The 16,949-nt window shown below is 39.6% G+C and overlaps 3 protein-coding genes across 6 annotated transcripts; 1 reads left to right on the top strand and 2 right to left on the bottom strand.

Moving 5' to 3' along the window:
- Positions 1–106: 106 nt before the first annotated feature.
- Positions 107–5,621, bottom strand: timm17b (translocase of inner mitochondrial membrane 17 homolog B (yeast)). The gene is made up of 6 exons (XM_031290438.2): positions 5,511–5,621; positions 3,948–4,047; positions 3,792–3,855; positions 3,420–3,548; positions 3,226–3,336; positions 107–1,578 (listed from the first exon to the last, which is right to left on the bottom strand). The coding sequence occupies exons 1-6, from the start codon at positions 5,534–5,536 to the stop codon at positions 1,487–1,489; spliced, it is 522 nt and encodes a 173-aa protein (XP_031146298.1). The 5' UTR covers positions 5,537–5,621; the 3' UTR covers positions 107–1,486.
- On the top strand, positions 5,548–10,110 carry pqbp1 (polyglutamine binding protein 1). 3 transcript variants are annotated; one of them, XM_031290425.2, is made up of 8 exons: positions 5,548–5,653; positions 7,275–7,342; positions 7,445–7,556; positions 8,195–8,295; positions 8,501–8,677; positions 8,768–8,825; positions 9,283–9,455; positions 9,853–10,110. In XM_031290425.2, the coding sequence occupies exons 2-7, from the start codon at positions 7,276–7,278 to the stop codon at positions 9,431–9,433; spliced, it is 666 nt and encodes a 221-aa protein (XP_031146285.1). In that variant the 5' UTR covers positions 5,548–5,653; position 7,275; the 3' UTR covers positions 9,434–9,455; positions 9,853–10,110. The 3 variants fall into 3 exon arrangements, with proteins under 3 accessions (XP_031146285.1, XP_035864387.1, XP_035864388.1); XM_036008494.1 differs by having other exon boundaries at positions 5,553–5,660; positions 9,283–9,436; positions 9,854–10,110; XM_036008495.1 differs by having other exon boundaries at positions 5,584–5,659; positions 7,273–7,342.
- A 70-nt stretch (positions 10,111–10,180) lies between these two features.
- gpkow (G patch domain and KOW motifs) lies at positions 10,181–16,890 on the bottom strand. Of its 2 annotated transcripts, none has more exons than XM_031290398.2 (11): positions 16,623–16,890; positions 14,924–15,102; positions 14,667–14,812; positions 13,296–13,402; positions 12,509–12,713; positions 12,209–12,341; positions 11,252–11,435; positions 11,037–11,157; positions 10,765–10,834; positions 10,498–10,583; positions 10,181–10,417 (listed from the first exon to the last, which is right to left on the bottom strand). In XM_031290398.2, exons 1-11 carry the CDS (start codon positions 16,814–16,816, stop codon positions 10,289–10,291), a joined length of 1,554 nt encoding a protein of 517 aa, XP_031146258.1. In that variant the 5' UTR covers positions 16,817–16,890; the 3' UTR covers positions 10,181–10,288. The 2 variants fall into 2 exon arrangements, with proteins under 2 accessions (XP_031146258.1, XP_035864382.1); XM_036008489.1 differs by having other exon boundaries at positions 11,037–11,170; positions 11,253–11,435.
- Between the last annotated feature and the right edge of the window lie 59 nt (positions 16,891–16,949).

Below are 16,949 nucleotides of genomic sequence, written 5' to 3'. Positions count from 1 at the left end.
AGGTTTAAGTAATGTGTGTAATGTTATTATCTTACATAAGTGCATAATTTAGGCTTTCTAAAGGTAGGGCCATGTGAAAAAATAACACCATCTAAAGTCTTAAAAGAACATTTAATGCCTTTATTGTTTTTTATCAGCTTTTGCGAAACAAATAAATTAACACAATACATACAATAAACATTTTTTTCTATACATAGTTTGACAGCTAAACACTGGATCACACTGCACCATCTCTCTCCTGTAGCATATGCTACAATTTTAAGAAAACAGACAGAGAGATGGAGTTTAAAAAGGTGCTCGGTTGCTCGATGGATAATGCAGCGATCAAAGTGACTAGAGGTGCATCTATTAGTAATTCAAGCCATATTTTCCACGATATGTGCTCATCCTTCTAATACTTAAGATTATAACAATTGAACAATGATTCAAAATGACAAAAGCTGCCGGGTGAGGCAAGACCTTATTGAGAGAAACTGCAAACAAAGAATGGACTGAGGTTTTGGACTGAGGACACATCTTAAAGCACACACATCATTTAAACACACACACACACACACACACAGTTCTTTGCATTGGTTGTCACAGCTGACACATAATAAAAGACTTAAAACTACCCTACTCTCAGAATACCACTTTCTATGGTAAAACCTCACTGACATCTCATTTTTCTTATTACTCTACCTTTCTGCCTTGCAGCCATTAAAACACTGACTTCACTGTTTACTAAATCTGTGCATACAAGTGTAAGATCATTGGAAGCTTAAATGAATAGTTTAATGTTTTGGGAAAAACTTATTTACGCTTTCTTGGCAATAATTACATGTGATAGATGTCAACTCAAGGCTCCAGCAAGTCACTGCGCCCCATCCAAGAAACATTCTGGCACATAAACCCCCAGAAAATAATTTTTACACTTTGATTTTTGTACGAATTAAACAAACAACATATAACATGTTAATTAGTGGGATTTAGAGGTGCTGGTCGGTTTTTTTTTTTTTTTTACACTTTTGGACAAAGCCAGGCTAGCTGTTTCCCCTTGTTGTTGTACTAAGCTAAGCGACTGCTAGCTCCAGCAGAGAGTGGTTGATGTTCCCATCTAACTCTCAGCACCGAAACAAATAAGCAGATTTCCCAAAATGTCAAACTGTTCCTTTAATGTATAGATGTTGCCCGCATGTTGAATAATCAAATTGATTTTAAGCCAAATCATAGTGAAGACAGAATAACCGTTAATACAGAAAGTCTTGCATGAGATGCTGGAGGTGCAAAGATGAGGTTTGTCACAAACATTCACTCATAAATAACTTAAACTCACAGTAATTTGCCCCTGAGGTATAAGAACATAGTGCAACTACTTGACACCACCATAGAGACCAGTATCTCCACATCCTGGTCATCCTGATACCTGCTGTAACGTCTGGTGTCGCCCCACTACTCTTTGGTCTGACTCACTGTGTCCACAGCTGGTCTCAGTCCCTGTTGCTCTCTACTGAAACTGCCCCTTTGCCCCCTGCTGCTGCTGCTGCTGACCTCCATCCTTTGGAGGTAACTGACTGGGGTCCTCTGCAAAGGGAATAGCTGAAGAAAACAAGGAGGACACAAAAAAGTGAATTTCTCAGGTTTCTGTGACAGTATCCTGTTCATCCATGGTATTAATATAATCAATATACAATATATGTGCACTTAGACCTTTAAAGTAAAGGTTCAATTAACCTTTGATGAGCCCACTTTATTCACTAGTGACTTCCTATTTTTCACAGAATAGGCCTTTTTCGAGGAAGACATTTGGACATGTCATAGTAGGAAAAGCACAGGTGTAAATAATAAAATGACTTATTATTTGGCTGTCTTTGGCTTCTACAGGACTGACATCAAGACATGTACTTTTACAAACCATTGTAGCTCTGCTGGAGGTGCTTTGACACCACATTTTCTACATTTGACCAGTTATTTAGAGGAATACTAAAAATACAAAGCAAAAAACCTAAAGGATCTCTGTTTAAAGAGGCCTTTCTCACACTGGGCAGACTGCAACAGTGGGCTACCAGTTGCAAACTGTGGTCATTCACTAAGGGTTATTACTTTGCATAAGTGGGTCATTAGCCATAATGCATGGAGAATACTTGTGTTCGGTAGAAAAGGAGACTCTAATTACATTGCATGAGTACTTTGAGGGACTCAAAGACTCTCCTCTTGTTCATTTAAACCTACAATAATGGATGTTTTGGGCACTTAGGGGTGGTGGAAACAACTGTGAACACACCACTGGACATATTATTGCCATTTAAGTTTATATGGTGAATTTGTTAACAAACAGTAGCCTATTTACATATCCAGCAGATACGGAGCAACTTTGGCAATAATTTGGAGTCACGCTGCAAGTAGTCTTGCTTTGCCAGACCTTCCTCCAAAGCGCGCTGGAGGAGGGTCTGGCTAGTCCACATAGCATTCAGGGATGGGAGGAAAACGTGCTCTGGTTTATTGGCATTTCTTTAAACCAATCACAATCGCCTTGGGCGGCGCTAAGCTCTGGACGGAGCAACGGTGCCGCTGCAAAATAGGCTCGGAAGGAACTTGTTTTGGTGGAACATGTACGTTTAAAATTTGTTTTAGTCGTGCAACCGAAAACTCTGATTGGACAGATAGTCTAGCTAGCTGTCTGGATTTACCCTGCAGAGATCTGAGGAGCAGTTAACCATAGTCCTCATAAATCCACCGGAGTTTAGAATTACAACACAAAGGAAGCCCAAGGCAACAGATATCCGGCCTAAATGAGTGAAATCCGGCGGATTTTCCGGCGGCAACGGAGCAATCCCGGAAGTGGAACGTCAAGAATATAGACTACATTGCTTGTCCACTTGACAAATGTAAGTCAGGCTCTTCAAATAGCAGTAAATAGTTTCACAATGTTCAGCAGCTAGTTTCCACCTTTGTCTGTCTGCTCTTTGATGCTAGGCTGTTAGCATATAGTTGATTTTTACAGCTTTTTTTTCCACTTAAAACAACGCTTTGAGAGTGGTGATAGTGAACCAAAACAGTAACGTTGCAGACCGCACAAAAAAACCTGTGAGGTAAAAGATGCTGAAACACTCTGTAGAGCTGAGGGGAACAGTAGAGGTGATCATTTTCTGTGAGTTCATCACTACAAGTGACACTATTTACATATAAGTAATATAAAAAAATATTGATTATAGCCATTTGCCTAACTCAATCAGCTTCACTTACGGTTCTGAAACTGCTGCGCTGTATATCTGGTTAGAAGGATCCCAAAACCCTCAATGAGAGCGAGCAATATTCCCCCCATCATGGCAGAGCCCATCATAGTTAACGGCCCACCTGGAAAAAAACACAAAATTCTTTGACTCACACTAGTTAATTTGATGTGGTCAGTTCATGGTAATATATGGACTTTCTCTTACTGCGGGCTGCCAGGATGGCCCCAGTCATGGCACCGCTTGTTATAGAGTTCCAAGGATCCTCTTTCCCTCTCAGGCGAACTAAACCACAGTCGATTGTGGAGAAGAGCCCTCCCCACACAGCAAAGCTACCTGCAAAACCACCAAAAGCAAGCCAGCGAGTGTTTGTTATTCTGGTTTAATGTGTGATTTTAGTTATCGGCAAATAAAATGTAATAAGTGGGCTCTAGCTACCCACATATAACAAACCTTTTTGCATTTAATATGAACAAAGGAATGATTATATTTAACTCTAACATGTGCCATAAGCATATTAAGACTCCAAGAGCTACAGCAAAGGAAACAATTCATGGTTACAAAAGAAGACCTCCTCACCTCCAATCTGTGGAGCTCTTATTCTCACTGCGTTTGCACTTCCTCTCAGTCTCTGTCCAACACCCTGAAACATTGGAGAACTGTTGAATTCTGCCTCTTAAAGTGACGACAGTCAGAGCAAATATAACAGTTATTATCATTACGCAGTGAACTCACTGCAGGGGCATTACGAAAGCCCTTGATCGACTGGAACACTCCTCCCCCAATTGCACCCATGGTGAAAGCACCTCCACAGTCATCCACTATTCTCCAGGGACTGCCGAATGAATTAAGAAGAGAGGGGAGACAAATTAAAGATGGAAACATAAACAAAGTATGTATACATAGGCTTTGTAATGTAATGTGTCCATATATTGTCATTCAAAAGAGTTTATTGTGGAGAGAGATTTGGTACCATAACAGAAATCACACTGTGCTACTGCAATGATTTTGGATGTTTCATTGACATATGCTATACCTTGCTGACTTTGCTAATACTAATTGCATCACATATTTTCTATTTTTACTTGTAATCTTATTTTAGTTTTATAAACCTCTTCCTATTTTTTTTTCTATCTTTCTCTCTTTATTTGTACTTATTTCTGTCCTTGTGTTGTTGCAACAACCAAATTACGCCTCTGAGGAAAAATAAAGGCTTATCTTATCTTTTCTTTTCTTTCTTATTTGTTTTAACTTTATTGCCCATATTAAACATTGCTGGCAATTTTAGCAATACAATACCAACACAAACCCATACACACCCACAAACACTCTCTCAAGGAAAGGTTATAGCAACAAAACAAGAAAAAAAAGGGGGGGGTCACCTTGTGGTTGAGCTTCATTCAACATGCATATCACAGTATGTTTAAGTTATTCTAAATCAAGGCCTAGAATGACAGGAGTCCATCTTCTTACAAACAAGTAGGTACTTTCAACTGTAAAATAGCAGTCATATTTAGTACATATATTTTAATCAAAATCAGAAAAGGAATTTGCCTTGGTGGTTGGTGCATACATAAGCAAACAGACATATTAAACATTAATATGAAATAAACAATAAATACAGAAACAATCATAGCCAGGAATTTTGGCAAGACCCCTGCATGTGCCAGTAATGGTATACGTGCAGTCTAGTGTCACAAATTCCCCATACAATGTCCTTAATTAATTACGAACCTGCTAAACTACCTGTGCTACCCTAACCCTAACCCTAACCCTAACCTGTCTCAAATAAGACCCTCATCATTTGGCACACTCAGTTTTTGGAAAATAATTTGTGAAACTAAACTGCACGTAAGCCGCCAGTAATATCACAGTTATAGTCCCTGTCCTGGTTTGTCTGTCTTTAGTTTACATTAGTCTTTCTCTCTGTTGGTCAGGGAAAGCTTTGTCAAATTCACACACCATTAAACTGAGCTATACTATTATGAGTAACACGACTGAATTGTATTTTATGGTGTATTTTTCTGTTGACAATACCTCCAGCTGTCACAGAAAAAAACACACACACACACTTACATGTAAAAGGTTTCTGAAGCTCAGACTATATGCTGTATTATACAGCTTTATCTCTTTATATCCCTGACCCACTAACACTAAGCTAACCGGCTAACGCACAGAGCCTTTTCCGTTCACTCTCACAACAACTTTAACATGACATTAAAAGGACAACACTATTTCCGAGGATAAAAATGTTGAAGATACAATGATAGGGAAATGTTTTAAAAAAACTAAACTTACCAAGGTTCACGGGCATATTCCTCCATGTTTTGTTGTCGTCAGGAGAACGGAGCCACGTCATCATTGTGCGCGCCGTGTGGTGTTGTGGGAAGTCGTGTCGTCCACTCTCCTCGAAGATCAGAGAGGCGATTTTCTTAAAAAAAAAAATAGGTAACGTTGATTGATTTTCATTCATTAACTTATCTATATAAGTGTAGGTTTTAATGTTAGTGTAGTTTAGGGGAATTTATGAATCGCATGGGTGTGTGCGTTGCTTTATTCATCCAGTGGCTGCCATTGGCGTCATCGAGCGAACGATGCAGTAATTTTATGCAAATAAATGTTATATCGTGCATAACGCGATTGAGTTCAAAATGCAGAATGTCTAACTTATTTATAAAGACGACTTTGTCCAAAACCGAGCAGCTTAAAGTAGCCTAGCAAAACAAGCTAACGTTTTAACTTACCGGGAGCCGCAGAGGTACAAAAGCATGCAGGGATGAAAAATGGTGAACCGTTTTATTTCAGTGAAGTCTTCTCAACTACTCTCAGGCTTTAATCCTGATTCAGGGACCTTTCCTTACATCTCAGGATAACTTGAGGAGAGTCACAGCTGTTAGACAATTCTGTCTTTGTTACATCCGTGTTTAGTCCTGTTGCTCTGTGTCTTACTGTAGACAGTAGCGTGTCCTAAGGGGTGGTCAGGCGTTATTCGTGAAGTATGTGCACACATCATCGGAATAGCATTGGTTTACTATTTCTTCATTAACTGCTCATTACTAACATTACAGTAGCTTACATTTTCTTACATTCCTGTGTCTGTTTTTTTTTAAAATTATTATTATGTAAAAGCCAATCACAGCACAACACCAAGAGTGGCACCATAACAAATGTAATATAACGCTTCCATACTTTATTCTTTAAGTCCTCAAAAAGAAATTGTACCTCCAAACGTAGGCTGCATACAAAGTAGAACAATATACATTAAAAAAAATACAGTCATAGTGTATAGTACCAACACAATGAATCCTAGTTTAGGATAATGGGGTGGCCCATGCCACTCTGACTATAGAAGTACTTTGCAGTGATGGTGGGAAATTACCCACTATTATTAAGTTATCTTAATGTTGCGAAATGTAATTGTAATGTTTTGAAGCTGTCCACACCACCAAACACTTTAGTTTGGGGTTTCTTTTTAAAGCACTGTTGATAAATCTGGCAATTATTTTCTCGATGAATCCATCAATTGTTTGGTGTTCTATAAAATGTCTAAAATGTCAAATATGTTGTCATCAATTTGCTTGTTTTCCCTAACCAACAAAAACCAACAACCCAAAACCTACACATTATTCAGTTTAGTGTCACATAAGCCAAAAATACATACAAAGAACTAAACATATATTTCAAATTTTAGATTCAAGAGACTCTGACTTCAAGAGAAATTCCATAAAAATATTCCACCTACATGAAAGACAAGGGTAAGCTAAGACAGTTACAGGGAACAAAAAACATATCTAAGGAGACCATTCTAATAAACAGCGCTAAACTGGAAAATAGTCAATCCTCAATAAATAGTTAAATAAAGCTCTTTTGTTTTCTTATCAATTTCATTATATTTTGATGATTGGGTTAAGTATCTTTTTTTTTTGGATAGAGGCCATTATCTGTGTATCCCTGCTTCCATCTGCTGAAGTCGGTGGATGAAGGTTTGCCGTCCTGGTTGCATCATCATCATCATCAACATCATCATCATCATGAGTTAATCCTCCCTTCTCTCTGTTGCAGGATGCCTCTACCTGCGGCGCTGCTGGCCCGCTTGGCCAAGAGAGGGATTGTTAAACCATCAGACCAAGGTAGTAGAAAACATTTGACAAGAAAACCCTAGGCGCATAGCATTCAGACATTTTTAGTTTTTCGTGTGTCACGTAACAGCTTTTCTTCTCCAATTCATCCAGAGGTAGATGAGGAGATTATTGCCGAAGATTACGATGACAACAACGTAGATTACGAATCCACGAGAGTGGAGAATCTACCACCAAACTGGTATAAAGTGTTTGACCCTGCTTGGTACGTATACATGATTTCTACAAGAAGTTGTTGCTGTTGACTGACATTTTTCTTTTACATACCTAAACATTTTTCTTTTAAGTGTTTTTAGATGGTGAAAGTCCCATACAATCATATTTGTTTGTTTGCTCAAATATGTTTTTATGGGGTCAAACTGAGCTTCAAACACTGCAGGTTTTTTATTAACAAATTACACCGGAATGTCAACCTAATTCTATCTCTGGCGTAAGTTATTTTAAAAGGTCATAATGGGTCTGTGTTTTTGTGGTCAGTAATTCTAATATTTTGATGTAAGATTAGTGTCGATAATATGGTTTCTCAGTCATTTGTGGCCTGATTTATATAATGAAGAAAATTAGAAAATAAAATTGTCATTTGGAAAAATGACATTATGAAATAAAAAGCGACTTTGGATTTTTCTTTTGTGATATTTTATATTCTTTGTGTCTGTATACAGTGTTTTTATCCTTGATAATTACACTACTTCACTACACTATAACTACTGCTATGCAGAGTTGTGTTTTCAATCATCAATTTCAATTAGTACATTTCCTATTATTATTATTATTATTATTATTATTAAGTTAGTTATTCCAGCAAATTCAACCATTTGCTTTTCCTTTTCCTTCAATCCGCAGTGGTCTTCCCTATTACTGGAATGTGGAGACAGATTTGGTGGCGTGGTTGTCCCCAAATGACCCAACTGCAGTGGTAACAAAACCTGCCAAGAAAATTAGAGGTATGGCATTAGAAAGCCTCCGTAAAATAACCTTTTTGACGCAATTGTGATTGATCATTGCAATCCTACCACCATGGGAATCTGTTATCACGTACTACTCATGTATGACTCACAAATCATTGCAGGGCTTATTATCACTCGGCCAATAATGTCAGAATGCAGTTTGTTTTTGGTTAATTTTGTAACTTTTGCCTTTATTTTTCAGTTGAGGGAGGAGATGAAAGAGTTGAGAGGCCGTTTGAGAAGCCAGACAGAGAGCGAGAGCGGGAAAGAGACAAAGATCGGGAACGGGACAGAGACCGAGAGAGGGATGAAGGGAGGGACAGAGACAGAAGAAAGCTGAGGAGAGAGGACACTGCTCCGTACAGTAAGAACAAAAGAGGTAATGATCACATCTGTTTCATACGACACAATCATTTTCAAATTAATGATGCTTTTTACATGAATGGAAGTAACATTATTTTACTTTCAGGGAGAAAAGATGATGAGATGGACCCCATGGATCCAAGTGCTTATTCTGATGCCCCAAGGTACAGTATTTACAGTCATGATAATCAAAGCTCTTGGTCCCATCTTTAAAGGAGTACTCCAGATATATTGTATTGCACTTCCATAGCGTTGGGAGAGACAAACAGAACAAAATAAAAACATTAGAGGCCTTTCAATCACCAGTATGAGTCGAGTTGGAAAAAATTCTAAATCCTACAATTCCCACAATGTAATTTAACACATCTTTTTATTAGACCTTCCCTGTCTGGTAAACAGACACATCATTTAAACTCCACAACCCTGTTTGTAACACAGGCTTTGTGTTCTAGAGTCTCCAGGGCCAAGATGAGATTATTTTCTCAGACTTGACAAAGCTCATCCAGAGCCACAGAAGAACTAAATTTGTCCAGTAAACTGATTTTGATGTGCCTCTTTAAAATATAAGCAAAATGTATAAAGCCAATCCATTTATCAAATCAAACGTATTTATCTTTACAGGGGCAATTGGTCAACCGGCCTGCCCAAGCGTAATGAAGCAAAGACGGGTGCAGATACCACAGCGGCGGGCCCCCTGTTCCAGCAGCGGCCCTACCCCAGTCCCGGAGCCGTGCTCCGGGCTAACGCAGCAAACCAACTACCCAAGGAGTAAGCCGAGCTCCCGGGGAACAGCTATTTGGGGTGCACGATTCAGAAAATGTCACGATTCAATAACGATTTTTAGGCTCACGATTCGAAAATCGATTTTCGATTTAAAACAATTCTCGATAAAAAAAAAGTATGTAAATGTAGTTACTTTCGAGCAGGATCGAGCAGGTTGAATAATTCTGTGAGGTTTGCCATTGTTTGCGCCAACTAAACTACTGCTGCACTTCTTTTGAGTGCCCAGGCATCAGCGTGAATTAGATGCAGCGCCATCTATGGGAATGGCGAGTTAAAATCATTTCAGGACAATAGCATACACGCCATTTTTAAATATGAATCGATTTTTGGAATTCTATGAATCGATTTTGAATCGGTAGAGCTTGAACTCGCGATACGAATGTGAATCGATTTTTTTGCACACCCCTAACAGCTACAAAGACACAGCTGTACAGTTAGTCTCATCTTAACATTTGCCATTACAGACTGACAGTTGTCTTTTCATTCTAAAACCTGTAAATGTCAGAAATTGAGTGCTGAGCTTTTACACCACCAGTGCATTTATACTCTTGTCAAACATGTAGAACAGTTGTAAATATGTTTTTATATGACCTAAAGATTGACCTTTTTGTTGTTACTAAAGCCATTAGAGGACTTCATTTGCTAATAAATGTAAAGACTACTTTGGAAATGACTCATTGCAACTTTTCTTTATGGGATGGTGGTAGATCTTGTAATAACATCTGTACAAATAAAATTCTTGACAATGTTTTATTACAAAATTGCAAAGCTTTAAAATCCATTATTTTTGAATAACACAAAACAACATTTCAGATGGGATGGAAAAGGACAGGGGATATTTGAATCAGCGGTCTGCTGCTCCTACATAGTGACAAATGGTGTCATAATCCAACGTGAACACTTTCTCATCATGTCGGTCGAGCTGAACCATCGCTTTGCACTTGTTCTTGTCCCGTTGGAGAATACGGCCGACCTGAACAAACAAATGGACGCGCTGTTATTAGTTACAGTACAGTACACACATCCTGCAAAAAAAGACTATCCTTTGCTTACCTGTCCTCTGTGCTCGCCCAGTACAACCATTATGGAATCACATTCACTTTTTGGAATAATGGTTTCCAGCATGTCCTGCTTCACATCTGATACCAAAAGAATAAACGGTAGGTTATTCAAACATTCAACACTCAGGGGTAGAGTGGTTACCTCTTCACTAATAATTCAGATATTAAATGTCACTTATGTATCTGTATCAGGACAATCTTAGCCAATAAGGCACTGATCATTTCTTTATGAGAAAATGAGATGGCACTAATGACTCACCGTCTAACACTCTTCCCTCCTCAGTTCGACACACACAGATAGTCGGTGTCAGGACATCCTCTACACGCATCTAGAAGAAAAACAAGACTGAGCTGAACAGCTATGCTAGAAACCCAACATTTATAATTAAAACACTGCAACTTAAGATATGGTGCAATATTCCATACTTTTTCTGGGACTGGGCAGCTACCTTTTAATGGTATGTTTTTGACTGCTCCCATTTCAGTGCTAATTTAATTCATCAAAAATAATGAAACCCAATGTTTACCTACCTTTGAGTTGTAGTACCTGCCCCCTTTGAAAGCTTTGTCTACAAAGCGAACTTTCAAGTCTCTCTGGAGCCAGGAAGGGGGGGGCGGTGGTCGCCTTGCCTCTTTCACTGGAGGCCTCGCTCTACAGAGGAAACGCAGTATGTTTACTTTGGACAAATTATTAACCAATAAATGGAAATGAGAAGTATCGCAGTGTGGTAAAGGTATAAGTGTACCTGTCTTGACTTGATTCTCTGTGTTTCCTCTTCCTCTCATCTTTTCCTCCATCTCTTTCCGAAGACTTGGGTTTTACCTCGTCGCCATTACTTCGCCTCTCTTTCTCCTCCCGTCTCTGTTGCTCCTTCTCTCGCTCTTTCTCCTTCTCCTTTTCCTTGTCTTTGTGGGCTTTACCGAGGCGACCTGATCAGCGGGAAAAACCTGGTTAGCATGGCATTAGGTGAAATATGGCAAACATCCAAACATAAACACTGCAGTGTTGTGAGTGTCAGCTATTCGAAGCAGTTGTGTATTTATTCTCTACTCTCTTATTGCTAAAAATAAAAGCTGTTTTGTGGGCTGAAATGTGATTCGAGATTAGAGGATAAACCTGCTTAGCCCAGTCAGCGTCTCACACAACCAATGCGTCGACTAACAATTCTTTTCACCATAGAGTAATCTGTTATTTTCTTGATTATAGTTTGGCCTGTGAAATGTTAGGAAATGCCCATCCTAGTTTCCCAAAGCCCAAGTTCTTTATCTTTTTTTTTAATTTTATTAGGCATTTTTGCTTTGAAAATAAGTTATATAATTAATCGATTATCAAAAATATTGCAATTTGTTTTCTATCAATCGGCAAATCAGCTCTACAAACAGGAGCCAGCTTCAGATGTGTTCCTTCAACTGGAAACTTGTGACATGTGACAACTTAAAGTAAACAATAACAACAAACAACCTAAAGTTCACTACTGCTCATTTCTGTTTAATAAAACTATTCTATTGCTACTGTCATTACATAACTGGTTTAAATGTAATAAAAAAGCATCATAATTGGTTAAAATGAGCGTAGGGGCAACCTGGATTTTGGCATTTGATGATAAATGTTACCAAAATGAAGTGAAATATCATCTAAATTTGGCATCCAGATCTTTTCCCACGAATGTTAACCTTTTCATATTCCTTTGAGAGTTACTTACTGAGGTCTTTACTGTTTTTGTCGTATTCCTGGCGCCCAACCAGTTTAATAGCATACTGGCTGATTGTCGCTGACCTGCCACCAATGGCCAGCTTCACCACAACTCGAGCGTTGTCTGCATCAACGCCTTCAATCTGCAGCACATGAATGAAAGGTTATGACAAGTAAGTTATTCAGAGAAAACAATACATAGACATAAAAACAAATAGTTGTGTGTTACCTTACTCCTGTTTCTGGAAATAACTGCATGTCAACAGATGATGATTATTATTGATGCAAACACATTTCAGATCAACTCTACCTTGCCATACAAGTCTTTATGTGCCCCCGACTCCACCAGGACACAGCCGCCTGGGCCCATCACTAGTTCCTCCTCCTTCTCTCGCTCCTCGCCTGGCTTGGGGGGGCGCTTATGTCTAGTGGGCTCCAGGTCCTTTATCGCTGAACGATCAGCTCCAAGACCCAAACCTTTTGGACGGAGCTGGTGTTCGATTGGCTTCACATGTCTGAGCAGGCAGGGGACAACAGAATGAAATCAATAAACAAAGAGATGTGCAGGATGTAAAAGAGGCTGGAGGAGCACACAGTTTGAGACTAAATGTAGGCTACTAGGCTACTTGAGTACAGATATAAGTGTGATCCCATCAATTGCTCCTCCTTATGAAAAAGGCTTTTATACAACTGCCGTCTATAATATTTTGCATATGTGCAAAAATATTCAGATTTTCACTAGTAACAATTTTCATAGTGGAAAATACATTCTATGTCCAGATCAGAATAAAAAAAAATGTAAAAATGACTTCAAATTTAACAAATTCCATCACTGACTTAATTGGCCATTAATCCCAGATAGGATATGAGACGTAAAAAACAAATTAAAAAAAAAAATACGAGAAATGCTTATTGCACACTCAGAGAGCACAGGGTGACGTCTTCAAATATCTTGTTGGACAAACAGTCCAAAACCAAAAGATATTCAGTTTACAAAGATATAAAACTGAGAAAAGTGGCAAATGCTCACACTTGATCAGCTGGAACTTAAGAATGTTTAGCGTAGTAGCTTGAGTTGTCAGTTTCTTACTACTTACTGCTTAAAGGTGCGTCCGATGCCTTCCTCTTTATTCCAGCCCATCCCTTTAAGCATAGCGAGTCCATAAGCCTCTACAGGAACGCTATCGTAATCTGCCTCTGTCGACTAAAACACATACCATGATATTATTTTTTTGTAAATCAAGAGACATACATTAAAAGCTCAAACAACCAAAGAAATGCAGACACCATAGCCTGCATTAAAATGTGTTTCCAGGCTGAAGTGCTTATGGAATCTCTGAATTCTGAAACACACAGAAGTGTAGTGGTGACTAACAGAGGAGAGAGCAGTTTGTGATGCCGGTCTTACTCAGCCTTTTGGCTCCAGGCTGTCAGACTCAGCCCCGGCTGACTGAAGTCACCAGGCAGCAGCACAGCAGCCCTCATCAGAGCCATGGCCCTGCTCATCTCTGTCTCCACAGAAGGCTTTCCTCTGAGGGAAGCTGGGAGCCCACTCTCACAGAGCAGTCTGCATTAAAATGAGCTTGGGGCACAGCGAGCAAGTTTCCCCTGACTCTCATGTTCTGACAGTCAGATCTGCAGTGATTGAGAGCAGATATGGGATGACAGTGACGAGGCGTGTGAGCGTTTCTGATGAAAAGAAGAGACATCTGATTGGTTGCCTGCATGTCTCTGGGGAGAATGTTGACGCTTGTGTGCCACCCAAGCCTTACTGTACTGAGAATGTCATCTGCACGCATACGCATGCGCCCAACTGTGAATGCACACAGGGGTGTTCTCCTCAGTTGACCGTCAGCACTTTCAGACACTCAAATTTCAATCTGAGTCAAAGTAGCCACTCCACCAGATTTTACTGTACTGTCAGGCGTTTTCATATGCTCACTGAAATGCCTCTCAAGCAGATTATATTGTGGTCTTCCCATCGAATACCATTGAAATTGACAATTAACTAAGGGCCTAAGAGCCATTCCTTCCTCAAACAACTATTATACAAATGCCCTTGAGCAAGGCAGCAAACTCAAGCTGAAAACAATAGAAAGCTTGCTTAAATAAAAGCATAACTGCAACACCCAGGTGCGTGTATGTGTATTTTACATGAATGTGTATGTTGGCAAAGATGCAAAATAACATAGCATCAGCTAACAATGTCTAGATATATAGGAGTGTTTTTACTATAGTACTATATTTAGACTATGATAACTAATGTTCATGTTATTATCATTGATTTGGCACTTTATTCAATTAATGGACTCAATTGCTCATGTTAATTTGTGTGCATTGTCTCTTAAATAAATAAACATAAAAGATCAAATCAAGAATGCTCTTTTTCTGACCCAATCACTGAGTATAGCAACAAGTTAACATGCACCTCTGACTATTTCTCTCATAGAATTGGTATCCATACTTACAGATTCAGGGCGTAGATCCACCTTCACATGATCTCCATCCTCAAAGCCGTCAGGTACTTTGTTTTGCATCAACAGGGGGATAGCAAGGTTCGGGTTGCTTTCTGACTGAGGGCCATTTTGCCACTGCTCAAGCTGCCTCCGGGAGTCTACAAGCACAAATTGGAGATGCATAAGGAGCTTTGTATGAGAGGTTATGAAAATCTCTGCCTTCCCATTAATCATACACACACGAAACCATATCTTCTAAATTTACACACCTTCAATGAGTTCTTTGACAGCCTGTGACTCCACAGAGTCACTGGCTTGGGTTGTTTCTTGTGTTTTGCCTCCACTAACATTACACTCCACGCTCTGGCCTGCTCGGTCGGGTCTGTGCCAGCGGTTCTTCTGGATCAGAGGGATTATGAGCTCTTTGGGCTTCTCGGATGGTTTTGAACTGCAGCGCAGAGGGAAGTTAGCGAGGTAGCAGTCAGGGCCTTCAAAACAAGATTTACTTTCTGTGGCTAAATACGGTATACACCTATTTCACACATGCTAATAAGGTCTAAAAATTGAATATTGAGCTAGTTATATCAGAATGGAAAAGTAACAGTTACACTAATGTTATCCAATATATTACATGGTTGCCTCGAAGTCTCTTCCCCCGTCAGATGAGATTTAATCTGTGTGTTGGTAGGGCTGGGTATCCTTCAAACATTTTCGATAGAGAATTCAATACCGTTTTTTCTTAAAATCCATTTTAAGAAAAACAAATTCAAACATTACATTAACAACTAGGGTTGGGCATCGTTTGGATTTTAACAAACGGGATTTGAAACGGGTCACATGCTTATTTCACAAATAAGAGGAAAGTTTTATTTTGATTCAATGGTGGGTTGCAGTTTTACTGAGCTTTTTCCAACGTAAAATAAAGCCACACTAGAGCGCTGCTTACTGTGCTCCAAGGCTGCAACACAACAAGAGCCTGGCCACTACGGAAACTAAAACTTGCGCATGTTAAATTTGGAACCCATGATCAGATTTGAAACCAAATCCCCCAAACGATTCCAATAAAGAAACGATTCCACCGGAATCGTAATTTTTGAAACGATTCCAAGTAGGAATCGGTTCTCGATGCCCAACCCTAGTAACAACACACGTGAACCCTGTCTCTGTGCATAACGTGGTGTTTTTCCTGCATGCCTCTACGACATGTAGACAGCCAATCGCCAGCATTATAATATCTTGGTACAAGCATGCAGCATGCTTATTGGCTCAAAGACGCTGATCAAATTTTGGTATTAAAATGTGGTATTGAATATTGAATTCCAGATACTCGATACTATAGAGGCTGTTCGGTCGGTGCCTAAAAGTATCGAAGTTCGGTACCCAGCCCTATTTTGATGTGTGTGTGTGTGTGTGTGTGTGTGTGTGTGTGTGTGTGTGTGTGTGTGTGTGTGTGTGTGTGTGTGTGAGACTACCGGTAATGCAATTTATCCCTCACAAAGTGACACTCTCCATCAGGGACATCAGCATCCACACAAACCAGGTGAAACCACAGTTCACACTGCACGGGTCACTCTGCATCCGATACGGCTGGTGTGACGGTGGCATAGTGACTGCCATTGTCCATTGCATTAGTGACTTATTTAGCTAGGGAGTGGTTGGGGTCTGGTGGTTAAACATCGTTAAAGACGACAGGTTGGGGTTAGATTTGGTTCAGGTTAGGGTAAGGATGAGGCGAAATCCATATCAACGGGAAAACAGATTTCGACACAACACCGAAATGTTAGCCTCAGTTAGCTGAACAAGTAACCGTTACACTAATGATATAACGTTAACCTTACATATTACCACCGGTATGTAAGTTAACGTTAGCTGGAAAAGTAACCGTGACGCTAATGCTAACCTATGTAAAAACAATATACCGCCGCCGGGTAATTCATGTTAGCATTAGCATAACGTTAGATTGCCTACCTTTGCAATTCTTTTCTGTCAATTCCGGTCAAGTAATCTCTGTCATCTCTCTTGACCGCAGCGTCTCCAGTCGAAGGTTTGAATTTGCTAACTGTTTTAGTAAAACCAAACGAGACTGCCGTGGGTTTTCTCTCTATTTGGTCCCCAGAAACACCAGACTTCGGGGAACCTGTATCTTCCCCGTGCGACGCCATTATTGTTTGTAACCGAAAGAAGTAGGTGAACGGTATTATGGTAGTAGTAGTTTTATATCGCTATACTTGTTTTGTTCCAGCCTTTACAGAGTACTATAATTCCCGTCATGCATCTGAATTAAAGGTACCGTTA

The sequence above is a fragment of the Sander lucioperca genome, chromosome 12 (assembly GCF_008315115.2).
Source record: "Sander lucioperca isolate FBNREF2018 chromosome 12, SLUC_FBN_1.2, whole genome shotgun sequence".
In the NCBI taxonomy this organism is placed as follows: Eukaryota; Metazoa; Chordata; class Actinopteri; order Perciformes; family Percidae; genus Sander; species Sander lucioperca.
The sequence above is the reverse complement of the archived record's forward strand: the minus strand, read 5'-3'. Positions and strand labels throughout refer to the sequence as shown.